General features: G+C 46.8%; 1 protein-coding gene across 1 annotated transcript in view; it reads left to right on the top strand.

The window, feature by feature from the left end:
* LOC121545033 (microtubule-associated tumor suppressor 1 homolog A-like) overlaps positions 1 to 19455 on the top strand; it is a 90318-nt gene that overhangs the window by 57744 nt on the left and 13119 nt on the right. Inside the window, exons 5-6 of the mRNA XM_041855382.2 lie at positions 3724 to 3829; positions 6243 to 6313. Coding sequence (XP_041711316.1) covers positions 3724 to 3829; positions 6243 to 6313 — 177 coding nt within the window. The remainder of the gene's footprint in view (positions 1 to 3723; positions 3830 to 6242; positions 6314 to 19455) is intronic.

Below are 19455 nucleotides of genomic sequence, written 5' to 3'. Positions count from 1 at the left end.
TGCACCATTTTTTAAAAATATAACTAATTTTGCCGAAATTACACTGCTCAAAAAAATTAAGGGAACACTTAAACAACACAATGTAACTCCAAGTCAATCACACTTCTGTGAAATCAAACTCTCCACTTAGGAAGCAACACTGATTGACAATAAATGTCACATGCTGTTGTGCAAATGGAATAGACAACAGGTGTTATAGGCAATTAGCAAGACACCACCAATAAAGGACTGGTTTTGCAGGTGGTGACCACAGACCACTTCTCAGTTCCTATGCTTCCTGGCTGATGTTTTGGTCACTTTTGAATGCTGGTGGTGCTTTCACTCTAGTGGTAGCATGAGACAGAGTCTACAACCCACACAAGTTGCTCAGGTAGTGTAGCTCATCCAGGATGGCACATCAATGCGAGCTGTGGCAAGAAGGTTTGCTGTGTCTGTCAGCGTAGTGTCCAGAGCATGGAGGCACTACCAGGAGACATGCCAGTACATCAGGAGATGTGGAGGAGGCCGTAGGAGGGCAACAACCCAGCAGCAGGACTGCTACCTCCGCCTTTGTGCAAGGAGGAGCAGGAGGAGCACTGCCAGAGCCCTGCAAAATGACCTCCAGCAGGCCACAAATGTGCATGTGTCTGCTCAAATGGTCAGAAACAGACTCCATGAGGGTGGTATGAGGGCCCGACGTCCACAGGTGGGGGTTGTGCTTACAGCCCAACACCGTGCAGGACGTTTGGCATTTGCCAGAGAACACCAAGATTGGCAAATTCGCCACTGGCGCCCTGTGCTCTTCACAGATGAAAGCAGGTTCACACTGAGCACGTGACAGACGTGACAGAGTCTGGAGACGCCGTGGAGAACATTCTGCTGCCTGCAACATCCTCCAGCATGACCGGTTTGGCGGTGGGTCAGTCATGGTGTGGGGTGGCATTTCTTTGGGGGGCCGCACAGCCCTCCATGTGCTCGCCAGAGGTAGCCTGACTGCCATTAGGTACCAAGATGAGATCCTCAGACCCCTTGTGAGACCATATGCTGGTGCGGTTGGCCCTGGGTTCCTCCTAATGCAAGACAATGCTAGACCTCATGTGGCTGGAGTGTGTCAGCAGTTCCTGCAAGAGGAAGGCATTGATGCTATGGACTGGCCCACCCGTTCCCCAGACCTGAATCCAATTGAGCACATCTGGGACATCATGTCTCGCTCCATCCACCAACGCCACGTTGCACCACAGACTGTCCAGGAGTTGGCGGATGCTTTAGTCCAGGTCTGGGAGGAGATCCCTCAGGAGACCATCCGCCACCTCATCAGGAGCATGCCCAGGCATTGTAGGGAGGTCATACAGGCACGTGGAGGCCACACACACTACTGAGCCTCATTTTGACTTGTTTTAAGGACATTACATCAAAGTTGGATCAGCCTGTAGTGTGGTTTTCCACTTTAATTTTGAGGGTGACTCCAAATCCAGACCTCCATGGGTTGATGAATTTGTTTTCCATTGATAATTTTTGTTTGATTTTGTTGTCAGCACATTCAATTATGTAAAGAAAAAAGTATTTAATAAGATTATTTCATTCATTCAGATATAGCATGTGTTATTTTAGTGTTCCCTTATTTTTTTTGAGCAGTGTATATAAAATAATATTTTCCCCTAAATTATATTATTTCTGTCTGAACAAAAATAATTCTAAATACTATACCAGAAAGCATAATTTAGCCACAGCGGATCAATATCTTCTAAAAAATAGCTGTAGATTAAGTTATCTCAAGCACTTACAGTCGGGAAGGCTGCAATTTGGGCAGCAGGCGTGCAAAATATAGAACAGCTTGTTGCGTTGTGGTCATAGACATATAATCTTAAGAAGGGTTTTTGACTAAACTCATGTGTACGCTAGCAATGGCTGTCTGTCTCGGTGCTCTAAGGACAATTACTTCGACCTCATGCTTTGGTTTTTGCTCTGACATGCACTGTCAACTGTGGGACCTTAAATAGACAGGTGTGTGCCTTTCCAAATCATGTCCAATCAATTTAATTTACCACAAGTGGACTCCAATGAAGTTGTAGAAACATCTCAAGGATGATCAATGGAAACAAGATGCACCTGAGCTCAATTTCGAGTCTCATAGCAAAGGGTCTGAATACTTATTTAGATAAGGTATTTCTGTTTTTAATTTTTTATAAATTTGCTAAAAATTCTAAATACCTGTTTTCGCTTTGTCATTATGGGGTATTGTGTGTAGATTGATGAGGATTTTTTTCATTCAATCCATAATAGAATAGGGCTGTAACGTAACAAAATGTGGATAAAGTCAAGGGGTCTGAATACTTTCCGAATGCACTGTAGTCTAATCAAATATTAGCATCTTATCTGTTATTGCAGGACTCCGACTGTGGGAAATCACCTTCCCAGTCAGTCTATTGTGGGTATTGGACATTCATATTGCACTGTACAGCCTAATCTATGGATTGTGCACCCATGAAATGGTGTATCAGCATACTCAGTGACACCCACAGAACACAATTCTCAAGGGTTTACACAAATATTAGTGTCTTATTCCAAAGCTGAGACTCTCATGAACGTGCACAGGTAACATGTTTAGTAGAAGATAAGGGGTAGAAGATGAGGGGTTATTTTCCAGTGAGCAAATAATTACTATGTTATTACTATGCGTTTCTCCATGTTCGCAGGAAGATAAAAGGCAAAACTTGTCCGCGTTAGCGACAGTAATCAAGGGGGACGGGGCTTAGCGAAGGGTCAATTGGAAAGAATGTTTATTTTCCCCAATTGGTGGGCGTGGTCGAGGGGAATTACCAGGGGTGCAACTTTGGGGACATCACTTTTTTAAATGTTATTATCCAGTCAGATAAATTCTCCAAACAGCCTGCCCGACCGCTCTAAGGCGTCCGCATTGTCCTGAGCTATATACGAACCCCACTCTGCCCATCGCTTGTCTGTCTGGAAAGCCTCCGCAAATGAAAAAGTGTGGTGGGTGGGACCCTGTCCACAGCCGTCCCCGCCCCGTTCCGTGTGCCGCGGCGAGTGGCTTGTTGGTGTGTGCCTGATGTGTGATTGGTTTAATTAGCTACGTTTAAAAATGTGTAGCATTATGATTTGTAAACAATGTATTAGCCTGTCTTGTTTTTGGAAGAGAAGTGTGTTGCGGCTAAATATTGTTCCGCATTAAGTTTATTATTGGATTATTTTGTTGTCGCATGGTGCTCCCAAAATAAAAGCACTGGTCGCACAGCAACATTTTTAGTCGCATGTGCGACCAAGGCCCTGCCTGGATGCATTTGAAGTCAGTATACTTTAAGCGTTTAGCTTGTTTTGTCCTAATGCTGAAGGTTCTACTGCAATAGTGTCTGCATCACAAATGGCACCCTATGGGCCCTGGTCAAAGTAATGCACTATATAGGGAATAGCGTGCAATTTGGGTTGAACTTTGTGTCTTACTCTGACTAACTCAATGAATAGAACAGCATTCAAATTATGTTGGGTTAAAATAAGTGTTTTTAATAGGCAAGCCTTTTCTCTGCCTGTACCATGTTGGTTTATTTGATCTTAATTAATTAACCGTAAGTTATAGGCCTAAAGGCTTTTCATGATCTGTCCATCATTACTGATGTGATGATTCATAATGTTAAGTCATAATGTTAAGTGGTAATAAGCTTTTTATACATTGCTTTTGTTATTGATCATTAATGTTCCTAAAACCATGTTCCTTCTCTTTTGAAGATAGGGGAGTTAAGAGCCAGCCATGAGGCTTTGAAGCTAGAGCTGGAGACCAGCCACTCTGAACAGATCCGGTGTATTAAACAGAAGTCTGAAGACTCTATGGAAGGTACATTAATTCTTTCATGTACACCGTTGTTTTTTATAGACTAATTCTTACATTGTTACTGTAAGGTGAACATCAGCACAGCAAGTGTGTTAGAAAGTCCTAGAGTCGATGTATGTGCACCCGTGGAAATCTAATGAGCATAATTTAAAAATCCCCATAGAAATCTGTAAATTTAAGGCACACATTCCTCACAAGACTCATCTGAAGGTCCCTCAGTACCAGTCAAAAGGTAACAGTACCAGTCAAAAGTTTGGACACACCTACTCATTCAAGGTTTTTTTTTTTTTTTACTATTTTCTACCTTGTAGAATAATAGTGAAGACATCAAAACTATGAAATAGAACATATGGAATCATGTAGTAACCAGAAAACAAATCAAAATATATTTTATATTTGAGATTCTTCAAATAGCCACCCTTTGCCTTGATGACAGCTTTGCACACTCTTGGTATTCTCTCAACCAGCTTCACCTGGAATGCTTTTCAAACAATCTTGAAGGAGTTCTCACGTATGCTGAGCACTTGTTGGCTGCTTTTCCTTCACTCTGCCGTCCGACTCATCCCAACCATCTCAATTGGGTTGAGGTCGGGTGATTGTGGCGGCCAGGTCATCTGATGCAGCACTCCATCACATTTTTACATTTACATTTTAGTCATTTAGCAGACGCTCTTATCCAGTGCGACTTACAGTTAGTGATTGCATAAATTTTCATACTGGCCCCCCGTGGGAATTGAACCCACAACCCTGGCGTTGCAAACGCCATGCTCTACCAACTGAGCTACACGGGACTCTCCTTGGAGGTGTGTTAGGTCATTGTCATGTTGAAAAACAAATAATAGTCCCACTAAGCCCAAACCAGATAGGATGGAGTATCGCTGCAGAATGCTGTGGTAGCCATGCTGGTTAAGTGTGCCTTGAATTCTAAATAAATCACAGACAGTGTCACCAGCAAAGCACCCCCACAACATAACACGTCCTGCTTCATGCTTTACGGTGGATACTATACATGCGGAGATCATCAGTTCACCCGCACCGCGTCTCACAAAGACACGCCGGATGGAACCAAAAATCTCCAATTTGGACTTCAGTCCAAAGGACAAATGTCCACCGGTCTAATGTCTATTATTCGTGTTTCTTGGCCCAAGCAGGTCTCTTCTTCTTATTGGTGTCCTTTAGCAGTGGTTTCTTTGCAGCAATTCGACCACGAAGGCCTGATTCACACAGTCCCCTCTGAACAGTTGATGTTGAGATGTTTCTGTGACTTGAACTCTGTGAAGCATTTATTTGGGCTGCAGTTTCTGAGGCTAGTAACTCTAATGAACTTATCCTCTGCAGCAGAGGTAAATCTGGGTCTTCTATTCCTGTGTCGGTCGTCATGCGAGCCCATTTCATCATAGCGCTTGATGGTTTTGCAACTGCACTTGAAGAAACTTTAAAAGTTCTTGAAATTTTCCGTATTGACTGACCTTCATGTCTTAAAGTAATGATCGACTGTCGTTTCTCTTTGCTTATTTGAGTTGTTCTTGCCATAATATGGACTTGGTATTTTACCAAATAGGGCTATCTTCTGTATACCACCCCTACCTTCTCACAACACAACTGATTGGCACAAAGGCATTAAGAAGGAAAGAAATTCCACAAATTAACTTTTAACAAGGCACACCGGTTAATTGAAATGCATTCCAGGTGACTACCTCATGAAGCTGGTTGAGAGAATGCCAAGAGTGTGCAAAGCTGTCATCAAGGCAAAGGGTGGCTATTTGAAGAATCTCAAATATAAAATGTATTTTGATTTGTTTAACACTTTTTTGGTTACTACATGATTCCATATGTGTTATTTCATAGTTTTGATGTCTTCACTATTATTTTACGATGTAAAAAGTGGTAAAAATTAAGAAAAACCCTTGAATGAGTAGGTGTGTCCAAATTTTTGACTGGTAGTGTATATGGAGACTGTTCAGTGCCAAAAATAAGGGGTTAATTACATGTATAAAAAAACTAAATAAAAAAAAACCTTTCCTGATCTTTCTTATATTTCTCAGATATAGGACAGACACTTCAGAACAAATGTCCTTTTGGGCGGGACTATCTGTTTTTCCATGTAGTGAATCTGTTATTCAATGCGTTTGTATGGGCTAACAGCACTAAGGCCAAATACAATTTTTCATAAAATAATTTTTTGATATATTTTTAGGATACTTCAAGGGGTCTTAAAATTCTAAATCAAATAGCAAAATGATCCTTGGTATGACCTTCTTAAAATAATTCCATATAGCTTAGTAGAACCCACCCTCCCTTGGCTTAGACATGGCTTAGACTCTTATTGGTTAAATTTGATGAATCAGAAGTATTTCTGATCTTGAGTGTTTTGCATTATGTATCTAATTCCGTAAAACTGTGATCTCTCTTTCAGAGCACAGGAAAGCTCATGAGCAGGAGCTGCAGACATTGGACAAAACACTGGAGGCCGAAGCCACTTTATCTGTAAGCTTCAACTTTGAAATGTTCACATATCAAAATATCTTCCAAATTATTTTGGTCTCAGGAGAATGGTTAAAGGCGGACACCCCACTACTGATTTGGTAAATCCCATCCTCCTTATAATACGAGCTTTGTTTCCAGAAGGTATCAAAATTGTCAATAAATGTTACAACCACAGAGCTGCAATAGTCTCGTAGCAAGTTATGGATGGCTAAAAGTCTGCTGAACTATTCAATGCCACGATTTAGGGAGAGCAGTGGGCCAGATATTATGGGTCGTTTGTTGGTGTCACTTAGTGATCCAATCAGTTCTTTAAAATCCATCTTCAGCTGTTCTGAGTTGCCCTTCATAATGTCATTCGATCCCACATGAACCATGACAGTATGTCGGAGTTATGTAGGATATAAAAAAATATACTTAACAAAAATATATACGCAACATGCAACAATGTCAAAGGTTTTACTGAGTTACAGTTCATATAAGGAAATCAGTCAATTGAAATAAATGCATTATGCCCTCATCTATGGATTTTACATGACTAGGAATACAGATATGTATCTATTGGTCACAGATACCTAAAAAAAACAGTCAGTATCTGGTGTGACAACCATTTCCCTCATACAGCGCGACATCTCCTTTGTATAGAGTTGATCAGGCTGTTGATTGTGGCCTGTGGAATGTTGTCCCACTCCTCTTCAATGGCTGTGAGATATTGGCGGGAACTGGAACACGCTGTCGTACACGTCGATCCTGAGCATCCCAAACATGCTCAATCGGTGACATGTCTGGTGAGTATGCAGGCCATGGAAGAACTGGGACATTTTCAGCTTCCAGGAATTGTGTGCAGATCCTTGCGACATGGGGCCGTGCATTATCATGCTGAAACATGAGGTTATGGCGGCAGATGAATGGCACGACAATGGGCCTCAGGATCTCATCTCGGTATCTCTGTACATTCAAATTGCCATCGATAAAATGCAATTGTGTTCGTTGTCCGTAGCTTATGCCTGCCCATACCATAACCCCACCGCCTCTGTTCACAACGTTGACATCAGCAAACCGCTCACCCACACGACGCCATACACTCTCTCTGCCATCTGCCCGGTACAGTTGAAAGCGGCTTTCATCCGTGAAGAGCACACTTCTCCACCATGCCAGTGGCCATCGAGGTGAAAATGTGGGATCTTGTAACCTCTGCTGCAGAGGTTAAGTTCATTAGAGTTAACTGCACCTCAGATTGCAGCCCAAATAAATGCATCAACTGTTCAGAGGAGACTGCGTGAATCAGGCCTTCATGGTCGAATTGCTGCAAAGAAACCACTACTAAAGGACACCAATAAGAAGAAGAGACTTGCTTGGGTGAAGAAACACAAGCAATGGACATTAGACCGGTGGAAATCTGTCCTTTGGTCTGATGAGTCCAAATTTGAGATTTTTTGTTCCAACCGCCGTGTCTTTGTGTCATGCCCTGACCTTGGAGATCCCTTTTATTCTCTAGTTGGTTAGGTCAGGGTGTGATTTGGATGTCCATTCTAGGTTTTGTATTTCTATTTTGGCCGGGTGTGGTTCCCAATTAGAGGCAGCTGTCGATCGTTGTCTCTGATTGGGGATCATACTTAGGCAGCCATTTTCCTACCTTAGTTTGTGGGATGTTGTTTCTGGTTAGCAGCTGTGTAGCCTGCAGAACTTTACGTTCGTTTGTATGTTGTTGTTTTGATCTGTATTCAGTTGATTTATTAATATGTTCGCATACCATGCTGCACCTTGGTCCGATCCGTCTATCAATGAGCGTGACAGAAGATCCCACCACAAACGGACCAAGCAGCGTGGCCAGGAGGAGCAGACATGCTGGACACAGGTGGGGAAGACATTCTGGACATGGGAGGAGATATTGGCCGGTAAGGGACCCTGGGCGAAGGAAGAAGCCCAGGCAGGAAAGGATCAACGGCGACATCGTAGTTCAAGACCGCGAAGGAAGCCCGAGAGGCAGCCCCAAGAAAAGAAATTGGGGGGGACACATGGGGTGGTTGGCGAAGCAGCATGAGGCACTGAAAGGGCTGACTGTGGAGGAAGAGGAGGCCGCGATGATAGAGGCCCTTCAAGACCTGCAGCTCAGCACTCTGAGAGAGGAGTCCTCGCACCAGACCAGTGGTGCGTGTCTCCAGTCCGGTACGGCCCGTGCCTGCTCCTCACACCAAACCAGTGGTGCGTGTCTCCAGTCCGGTACGGCCCATGCCTGCTCCTCGCACCAGACCAGTGGTGCGTGTTTCCAGTCCGGTACGGCCCGTGCCTGCTCCTCGCACCAGACCAGTGGTGCGTGTCCACAGCCCGGTACGGCCCGTGCCTGCTCCTCGCTCCAAACCAGTGGTGCGTGTCCCCAGTCCGATAAGGCCCGTTCCAGCGCCACGCACCCGACCTCCAGCGAGGGTCCTCTGCTCCACCCCGGTGCCAGAGCAGTCCGCTTCACCGGTGCCTAGTCCAGCTCCGGTCAGCTGGTCCAGTCCGGTGCCAGAGCAGTCCGCTCCACCGGTGCCTAGTCCAGCTCCAGTCAAAGTGTTAGGTTTGGGTCAAACACTATTATTGCACACAGAGTGAGTCCATGTAACTTATTATGTCACTTGTTAAGCAAATTTTTACTCCAAAAGTATGTGGACACCCCTTCATATTAGTGGATTCGGCTATTTCAGCCACACCCGTTGCTGACCGGTTGATAAAATCAAGCACACAGCCATTTAATCTCCATAGAAAGGATGCCACCTTTCCAACAAGTCAGTTTGTGAAATTTCTGCCCTGCTAGAGCTGCCCCGGTCAACTGTAAGTGCTGTTATTGTGAAGTGGAAACGTCTAGGAGTAATAACAACGGCTCAGCCACGAAGTGGTAGGCCGCACAAACTCACAGAATGGGACCACAAAGTGCTGCAACACTCACTACAGAATTCCAAACTGCCTCTGGAAGCAACGTCAGCACAAGAACTGTTCGTCGGGAGCTTCATGAAATGGGTTTCCATGGCCGAGCAGCCTAAGATCACCATGCACAATGCCAAGCTTCGGCTGGAGTGGTGTAAATCTTAGCGCCATTGGACTCTGGAGCAGTGGAAACCCGTTCTCTGGAGTGATTAATCACGCTTCACCATCTAGCAGTCTGAAGGACGAATCTGGGTTTGGCAGATGCCAGGAGAACGCTACCTGCCCGAATGAATAGTGCCAACTGTAACGTTTGGTGGAGGAGGAATAATGGTCTAGGGATGTTTGTCATGGTATGGGCAAGGCCCCTTAAATCCAGTGAAGGGAAATCTTAACGTTACAGCATACAATGACATTCTAGACGATTATGTGCTTCCCAAATTGTGACGACAGTTTGGGGAAGGCCATTTCCTGTTTCAGCATGACAATGTCCCTGTGCACAAAGCGAGGTCCATACAGAAATGGTTTGTCGAGATCGGTGTGGAAGAACTTGACTGGCCTGCACAGAGCCCTGTCCTCAACCCCATCGAACACCTTTGGGATTAATTGGAACGCTGACTGCGAGCAGTGCCCAACCTCACTAAGCAAGTCCCCGCAGCAATGTTCCAACATCTAGTCGAAAGCCTTCCCAGAAGAGTGGAGGTGGTTATAGCAGCAAAGGGGGACCAACTCCATTTTAATGCACATGATTTTGGAATGAGTTGACTGCTGATGTATCACCATAATGTATTTAGGCTTGCCATAACAAAGGGGTTGAATACTTATTGACTCAAGACATTTCAGCTAATTCATTAATTCATGTTGAAAAACGTAATTCCACTTTGATATTATGGGGTATTGTGTGTAGGCCAGTGACAAAACATATCCATTTTATCCATTTTAAATTCAGGCTTTAACACAATCAAATGTGAAAAAGGTCAAGGGGTGTGAATACTTTCTGAAGGCACTGTATATGTTGTTAGAGATTAATTGTTCTATATCGTGGAGCTCCGCCCCATAGGGGAGCTCTGCTCCTAGTGGTTTACCCTCTGCCCTAAGGCAGCAACAGCCTGAGACAAAATTATGCACACACCTGCAGCCAATAGGAGTACAGGTGTCCCTACAAGAGGGGATGCCTCCCCTCAATCAGCCTCCCTTTTTCTTCAGCGACTGGATGACTAGACTGAAGAGCCAAGAAGAGACGAAGCACAAGACTCAGGACGAAAACGCCGTTGATATTCCAGTCATCAACGTCGTCTAAATGAGCACACCGGGAGATTTTCCACCCCCAAAAGCTCGTTTCAGAGCTCAGTGCAGATGCACTTCCATGGCGGCCGGTGACCACCACTACCTGTGTTTTGTGTGTTTGGGCTCCCAGCATGCCAAGGAAGGTGTCTGCAGTCCCCCGAATTGCGCCTCCTGCGCCCTCCTTTCTTTAAAGGAGAGGAAGCAGCGTTGGGCGTTTTTAAGGGAGGACATCCCCCTTGAGGACGTGCTGTCGATACTAGCCTCTGCTTCAGAGGTGTCGTCCGACGGCGCAGACTCGGGGGAAGATAGGGACTTTGAGGAGGGGTCTGGCATTCCTATGGAACAGTCGGACCCCATCCCTCATATTTTCAAGCCCCCCTTTCCTTTGGAGAGCGAGAGGGCTTGTAGTCCCTATAGCGAAGGGGATACGAGCTCTGAGAGATCAGAAGCTCTCTCTTTCGCTGCAGCCTCTCTGAGATCGGATTTTCCGGGTCTCATTGAGAGAGCTGCTCAACGGCTGGTGATAAGGCTGCCCCCTCTTCCCTCCGCACCGGAGGTTGATATGATGGAGGGCGGTCCTTATTCCAGGCCAAGGAAGGCGGCAGAGCCAGTGGCTCCTGCCATGCCTTCTTTGGCTAGATACGTTGAGGGCTCGTGGGAGGCACCTTTAGCGGCGCGTTCGCCAGTTAAAGCGTATCTCCCATTCACGAGAGTGGAAGGAAGGTTTCAGGGTCAGGGAATCCCCAGGTTAGAGAGCGCCATGGCGGCGTATCTCGTACCGGGTTCGAGCCCTTGGCCCTTTTCCAAGAAGGCCACGTTGCCATCCCAGAAGGACCGACTCACAGCGTCGCTGTTAGAGAAGTCCTTTGGGTTGGGAGCCCAAGCTGTAGCAGCAGCTAACAACATTGCCCTCTTGGCGGCCTCTCTGTCCCGTTTAACCACGGGCAAGACAGAGCTGGCACCGGAGGAGGTGGAGGAGGCGTCCAGAATTTCTGGCGCCATACTCCACCTGACACAGGCGTCCGCAGTCTGCGCGGGGAGGTCCATGGCCACTTCGATGGTCGGGGAACGACACCTCTGGTTGTCCTTGACATCCATGAAAGAGGCAGACAGGACGTCTCTCTTGAACGCCCACCTCTCTGACGAAGGCCTCTTTGGGGTCGCAGTCAAAGAGGCGACGGAGCGTTTTTCCAAGCTGGAGGAGGATAAGAAGTAGCTGGCCAAGCACCTGCCGTTGGCAGGACGACTCGGCCCCCCTCCATCCCAAAGGCCATCTACCTCCACCCCTCTAAGTAGACCGGGGTCTACGGCGAGGCGCCATAATCGGCGTCATCCGGCGGCCACGAGCAGCAAGGGAACGGGCCCCGCCCTTCCAGCAGCTACGGTAGCCCCACTACAGCCGGCGAGGGAGGTGACGAGGACGCCGACCTGGCCCTCCAAGGGAGGCAAGAGGAGGCGTACGTGACGGGACGCGGGGGAGAGGATGGAGGACGCATCGATGGTGTCGAACGTGCCCACTGTTCCCCCCCACCCTTCGGTTGAAGGGATGGGTGTTTGATGTAAATGCCTTTGTTGATGTATTTAATAAAGAGTTGGCTCCACCTGACTTTGTCAAAAAAGAGCCTCTTTTCCATAATACGTCCGAGAGCGTTCAAATCTCACCCTCTCTTCCTTACCACTCTAAGAGCCGTTCAGCCCACCGAGGGTGCGTTGCTGAACAGGCACTTAGAGTAGGTATCCGTAAGACCTCAATCAGGTCGTCACATCACACTTCACGTATAAGAAGTGCTTTACATAGAAGGCAGCAGTCCCGGTCAGATTCTGACATGAGGACGCAGCCGCTATTTGGGGATGGCGCACTAGCACAGACTAAGGTCTCCGCTAGTACGAGCCAGACCCATGCTGCGTTCACGGAGGGCCCGATTACACGCGGTCACGAAGGTGTCCAGAGTATCGGCGCCCCCAGGCATTGTAACACAGCAGCTATCTGGGGACGGCGCATTATCGCAGACCAAGGTCTCGGTTAATGCGATTCAGACCCATGCTACGTTCACGGAGGGCCGGATTACTAGGGTTATGGGTATAACCAAAGTATCAGCTCCCCTGACAGAACGAGCTAGTACTCACCACACTGAGTGTGAATCAACCCACCAGGGGTGCAGAGTTGAACACACACAGAAGGTGAAAGTTAAGAAGGTATCAAGGCGCCGCCTTGTTTTACCTCATAGAGACCTCATACTACAGACTTCTAGGAGTACTGTAGTGAAGGGCTCTGATAGCGAATTGCAGTCACCTAAGATGACGCAATCGCTCGCTGGGGATGGTGCCCTGCCGCAGGCTGTGACCTCGGTCAGCGCAATTCAGACCCGCGATGCGTTCAAGGAGGGCAGGAATACGACGGTTACGAGTTTAACCGACGTCCCTGCTCCTCCTTCTCTCTCAGAACGCATTGATGGTTCCTCTCCCTTTCACGGGAGGCCCACCTTGGGCTGTTCCACCACTTCAATGTTGGGGAACAGTGGCGGTAAGGGCCATAGAGGAATACAGGTCCTTCCTACTGGATGCACCACAGCTTCGTGCTCAGCCGCTTTCTCTGCATTGCTGGCAGTGGCGAAGAAGCTGCACCCGCTCACGCTGGCTAGAACAGACGTTGCAGAAGGGTTATGCTCTCCAATTCCACCGGACCCCACCCAGCAGAGCTGGCGATCACTCACACAACACAGACAGTGATGCATCTCACAAGTCTGGGGTTTGCTGTGAATTGGAAAAAGAGCGCGCCCTGGCCCACTCATCAGATTGTCTACCTGGGGATACAGCTAGACACTGTGAGGATGAGGGCTCGAATTTCGGACCCCCGAAGGGTAGCCTTGTTGCTAGCCCTGAGGAAGTGTCGTCCGAATCACACGGTGACGGCGCTGTCGATCATGTCACTTTTGGGTCTCATGTCGTCAGCCCACTCTGTGGTTCCGCTGGGACTCCTGCATATGCGCAGGATGCAGCGATGGTTCGCCCAACTAAGACTAGATCCATTGCGTCAACGTCATCGGTTCGTGGTGGTTCCACTCTCGCTCAGTGCAGATCTGAACTATTGGAGAAACCTGCGCGTTCTCACGCACGGAGTCCCGATAGGAAAGGTGTCCTCTCACATCCCAGTATTCACGGATGCGTCCCTGACAGGATGGGGAGGGACATGTCAGACCCAAGCGATAGGAGGTGTGTGGCCTCAATCAGGTCGTCATATCAACCTCTTGGAGTTGGAAACGGTTCGACTGGTTTTGACCCACTTCGCGTCTACCCTTCGGGGTCGCGATGTGCTGGTCTGGTCAGACAACCGGACCACAGTAGCTCACATAAATCGCCAGGGAGGAGTCAGGTCTCCTGCTCTCCATCGGGCGGCAGAGGAATTGTGGCTGTGGGCTCACGAGCACCTTCGCTCATTGAGAGCAGCACACATTCCGGGCTACTTGAACGTAGGGAGCAGACCTCATGTCAAGAGGGGGTCCTCGAGACGACGAGTGGTGTCTGCATCCGGACATTGTTCTCCAGATTTGGGAACAATTCGGGAGAGCCGAGGTGGACGTATTCGCGTCACGCGTGAACGCGCAATGTCCTCTGTGGTTCTCTCTGAGGGAACAGGACGAACCGCCACTGGGAAGGGACGCCTTTGCGCACCAACCGTGGCCGAGAGTTCTCCTGTATGCATTCCCTCCGCTGTCCTGCATTCTCCCACTGCTAGCCAGAGTGAGGTCAGGGGGGCTGTCAGTGATACTGATAGCGCCCGATCGCCCGGGGGCTCCTTGGTTTGCGGAGATGAGTCAGATGTTGATTGCGCCACCTTGGCCAATTCCACATCGACGGGACGCGTTGTCTCAGGCAGGAGGCACGATAGGGAAATTGCCCATAATCGGCCAACCACTGAAGGCCTGGCTGCTGATAGGGACAGGCTAGAGCGCCGTGGGTTATCTGATGCAGTGATCAGGACCATACAGGGTTCACGTGCCAGTTCCACTTCTAAGATGTATGCCAGTAGATGGAACGTGTTTTCACAATGGTGTGTCACACAAGGTATAGACCCCATGAGCTGTCAGGTGGAGAGTATTCTCTCTTTTCTACAGCTCATGTTTGATAAGCAGAAATCGCCTGCCACTATTAGGGTGTTTGCAGCAGCGATTTCAGCTTGTCATGAGGGGTTTGGCAGAGACAATGTCTTTAGCCACCCTCTAGTGAAACGCTTCCTATTAGGAACGCGACGACTTAGGCCAACACCTAGAGTCACGTTTCCTCAGTGGGATTTGGCTTTGGTACTCGAAGCGCTATGTAAGTCGCCGTTCGAGCCATTGAATCAAATACCCCTCAAGATGCTGTCTATTAAGACAGCACTGTTGCTCGCTTTGACTACAGCTAAGCGGGTCAGTGATTTGTGTGCTCGTTCGACGAGACCTGACTGCCTGGCCATCAATGGTGACCTGAGCAGAGCAGTATTACGTCCTAACCCGGCATTTGTGCCGAAGGCTATTAAGAGTTCATATAGGTCACAGACCGTGGAGCTGTGGGCTTTTTCTCCTCCTCCTCATAGAGAGAGGAGTGAGGAAAAGCTCCATCGCCTGTGCCCGGTACGCGCTTTGGCGTGTTACGTCGAGCGCACAGCGGCGATTAGGTCATCGCCTCAGTTGTTTGTGTGTCACGGTGCGGCTGCACTAGGTAGACCACTTTCAAAACAGAGGTTGTCTCACTGGCTTTGTGAAGGCATTGAGACAGCTTATGAGGCAGCGGGGCGGCAATTGCCCCAGGGTATCAGAGCTCACTCCACTCGTGGAGTAGCGGCTTCTACTGCCCTTTTCAGAGGAACAGGGGTAGAGGATATCTGTAGAGCAGCATCCTGGTCGACGCCGTCTCCATTTATCCGTTTCTATCTCTTAGATATGTCCTCTAACTCTCTGGCTCGATCTGTACTCAGCGTGGCTGAAGGGAGATCTTGAGCAAGAAAGAGAGGAGAAGCAGGACTGTGGACACAGGTTTCCATCAGGTCCGCTTTGGTTAGGAAGACGTGTTTTTTGATAAATGTGTTTTCTAACTCTTTGGCTCGGTCTGTACTCAGCATAGCTGAAGGGAGATCTTGAGCTAGGAAGAGAGGAAAAAGCAGGACTATGGACAAGGTTTCCATCAGGTCCACTTTGGATAAGAAAACATATTTTGTGGCATGAATCCTGACTGACAGGTTCAGTACAGTAGAGGCATGCATTGATTGACAGAATGTGAGGTCATCTATCTGCTTGTTCAGTTTAGTATGACCCATGTTTTGTTCCTGCCCACTAATCTCTGGGATTCCATTGAGTGAGTGAGGCGGTCTACCGCGTTCACAATGTAGAGTGACACTTGGTGTCATTCCATTAGTGGTCGGTAGTGTTTTCACAGGATATTGAGGCACATCTATCTGCTAGTACAGATTAGTATGGCTTCTATTCTGGTGATCTGCCCACTAGTCATTGGCATTGCCTTTGGACTAGGTGGGGCGGGTCTTTAACCGATGACGCGGTATATTGTGACGCCCGTAGGGGTTTTTAGTTGCAGTACTGTGGGACTTGGTTGCAGCCATTGCTAGGCCTGACCTTCTCGTTTCGATGGGAAGTGTTAGGCTCGGCAGGGAGTACATTTTGGAACGCTACGCTCCGCCTTAAACCACTAGGAGCAGAGCTCCCCTATGGGGCGGAGCTCCACAATATAGAACGATTAGTTACCGGAGTGTAACTCCAGTTCTATGAGTGGAGCGGAGCCCCATAGGACTTAAGGCCCTGCCGACCCTCTCTAGTCTCGCTGAAGAAAAATATCTCGGGAGGCTGATTGAGGGGAGGCATCCCCTCTTATAGGGACACCTGTACTCCTATTGGCTGCAGGTGTGTGCATAATTTTGTCTCAGGCTGTTGCTGCCTTAGGGCAGAGGGTAAACCACTAGGAGCAGAGCTCCCCTATGGGGCTCCGCTCCACTCATAGAACTGGAGTTACACTCCGGTAACTAATCGTTTTGTACTGTTTAAACAAACAAAGTTTTACAATATCATGTAAATAACAAATATTGTTTAACAAAACAAGAGCCATTGTGTTTGTATAAATAAACAACCGCCCTTTTGTTTATTTCTGCAGGCTGTAGGTTGCTTGTATGAGAGGAAATGTTTTGCTCCGTCTGTTTTAACGACAAAGAATTATTGAATATGTTTTATTTTTAAACGTTCATCTCAATTAGACCGATCTGGTTGAATATAGGTGAAATTCCTGGTTGAATAAAAAATTATGAACCTGGTTAAATAAAAATAAAGGTTAAATTGGTCTTTGCGTGCAGCAAACCTGTAGGCATAGCCTATGTGGTTTCATTATCAAAAAATATAATGCTTTTGCCTTTGTTGCTTTTGTAGAGCAGTGTGAAAAAAAGTTTAAATTCCTTTATTATGTAGGCCTATACAGGCTAATTAAATACTAATTTTGATTATTATTATTATTATTATAATTATTAATCAGCTCGCCTCCCACTAGCCATCTCAGTGGGCAGGCAGTCTCCATTCGGCATAAAACACACACACCCACACACACCCACACCCACACCCACAAACACACACACACACAAACACATGCCCGTGTCCCAAACTAAGAAGAGAAGAGGATGAATGAACAATGAAGTTGAGCAAGCAAGACTTGTGTGTGAATAATGCGACAAAGGTGATTTCGTAGCATAGAATATAATGGCAACAAATTCAAAGATGCCGTCTTAAAATCAGCGGGACAAAAAATTATTGTCTGTTTGACCGCCCGCTTCCGCCAGCAGCATGAAAAATGCTGATCACGCTGCAATGATCTCTATGGGAAATAGCCAATTAATGCTTGATCCGATAATGTGGTCCTTGGCGCAATTGGCACACAGGGGCCAAATGTAGCTCTTTACACATCGCTGTGCGCATCTCAAATTTTGTAACAATGCGGAGGGCTCCATATAGCATTGACATGATTGGTTGACGGTAGGTGAGGGCGGGAGGTCCTATATAAACACAAATTCACTTCCTTGATAACTACCTTCACAACAGCTCTGTGATGCTCGACGAAGCACAAGAAGTATGACTGCCTTAACTTCTGCAGAGGCCATATCACCGTAAATGCTGCACAGCCAATGCAGATCTCAGATTGACCATGCAGCACCTTTAATGCAGCCCTCTGCCCCTATGCAATGGCCAAGCTACTCCATAGCTACCCTAGTGAAAAATGAAGGAATGTAGGGTTCTAAAAGGTAGGCTAAATGATTTGCTCATTGGTGAAATACTCGGCTATCTGACATCCCCACTTTTATAGGCCTGCTATCCATTTATTTGCGCGCAGGCAAATTTGCCTACTTCTTATGCGTGATGAGGATGCGTGACAGGACAGAGAAACCAGACACATGCCCACATGCTCACATAAGACAATGAAAAAAAATTACAAAATATATAAGAAATTGAAAAAACTCATAATGATTTGAAATAAATCATAACTTCTTGGTCACAAGAAAAAACGTGCTGAGGTGCTAAGCAGTAGTCATTTATGGATACCTGATGAAAATTATGTAATTTTCACTCATTTTTGCGCAGGGCCCATGCAGAGCATATCTACAAAATAAAAAGCCTATTTATTCATAAAAACAGAAGATAATAAATATCATGAATCACAATGGTTAGCCTATGCAAATGAATAGGAAAACATTCTGACCTTATTAATAGGACTACATGTAGCCTTATTTGAAACACATGGCCAGAGAGAAGTCAAAGGATCCAAGAAGTCAGGCTATTGTTTGTCAAATCCAGAATAAATATGTGTATCAAATCTGTAGGTGATCAAAGATAAATATAGCTGAAATGTTCAGGTTTTGTCATGATCTGTGATCAAAATAGGCTGGGACGTTTTCGGTTCCATTTAGACTATAGATTATGCGTACGCAACTGCACTGAAATTAATAGCCTGATTCAATACGATTCCACCCTCCTGAGAATCAAAAATGTGTTTCTGTTAAGCTGTTCTGTCTATGGATAGACCTACCGCTTCTATCTTTTTGGTATTTTGCTAGAGGCATATCCTACCACTAATACAGTATTCTTAATTCCGGAATACTTAAAACAACCGGATAATGACACTTGCTTTAGGCTATATTTAAAATCCAATGTTTCGATAGGCCTATAGGCCTACCTAGCATGAACCCATGTTGAGGCTGAGCAAGACCTTCCATAGGCTAGTACAGGGTTCTCTTTCAGTCGACTCGGTTCGACATCTCACTATGGGACATGCCCCCTCTTTTGCGGGTCATTGGTTGAAGCCTTATTCAATCAGAGCTTTGTGGGTGTAAGCACCACATGTCTATATAACACCCTGCACTGCTCTGGTTTCCTCATTCTTCGCCTCTTCACAAGTCTATTTGGTTACTATCTGGTTACTAGCCCGTTAAGCAGCTTTCTTCAGAAAACTAGCTCTCAACTTAACTGTTCCTTTCAGTGTGGGTTACCACCCCACCACGGAGCGTTGAGTGGCTTATTTTCTAATTTCAGGAATTCTGCTAACTTCAGCTTCACTTTACCGAGTGAAGTTACCTCAGTTAGCTTATTAGCAGCACTTTTTTTAATCAGCTAGCTACAGTAAACCTGTTGCCTACACACAATTGGCGTTGTTAGCTAGCTAGCTCCACTACTTTAGCATCCCGCTAATAGCAGGTTCCCTCAAAAATGTACTACTTCTACCCGGGGTCTCTAGCTCTCCGTCGGTTCCCACCGTTCGGAGTTAGCTAGCTGAACTTTCGAGTGTCTTGGCTAGTTAGTGGGCTAATGGCACCACTGGTGTTTTAGCTAGCAACCTCTGGGCTAAACCCCCATTCGGTTTGTTTGGCTAGCACGAGCTGTGCTGTTTCTTCAGAGCGTTACCCCACCATTGAAGCACCATCCCTTTTA

Source organism: Coregonus clupeaformis, chromosome 3 (assembly GCF_020615455.1).
Source record: "Coregonus clupeaformis isolate EN_2021a chromosome 3, ASM2061545v1, whole genome shotgun sequence".
NCBI classification, from domain to species: Eukaryota; Metazoa; Chordata; class Actinopteri; order Salmoniformes; family Salmonidae; genus Coregonus; species Coregonus clupeaformis.
This window is presented reverse-complemented; position numbering and strand designations above follow the sequence as displayed.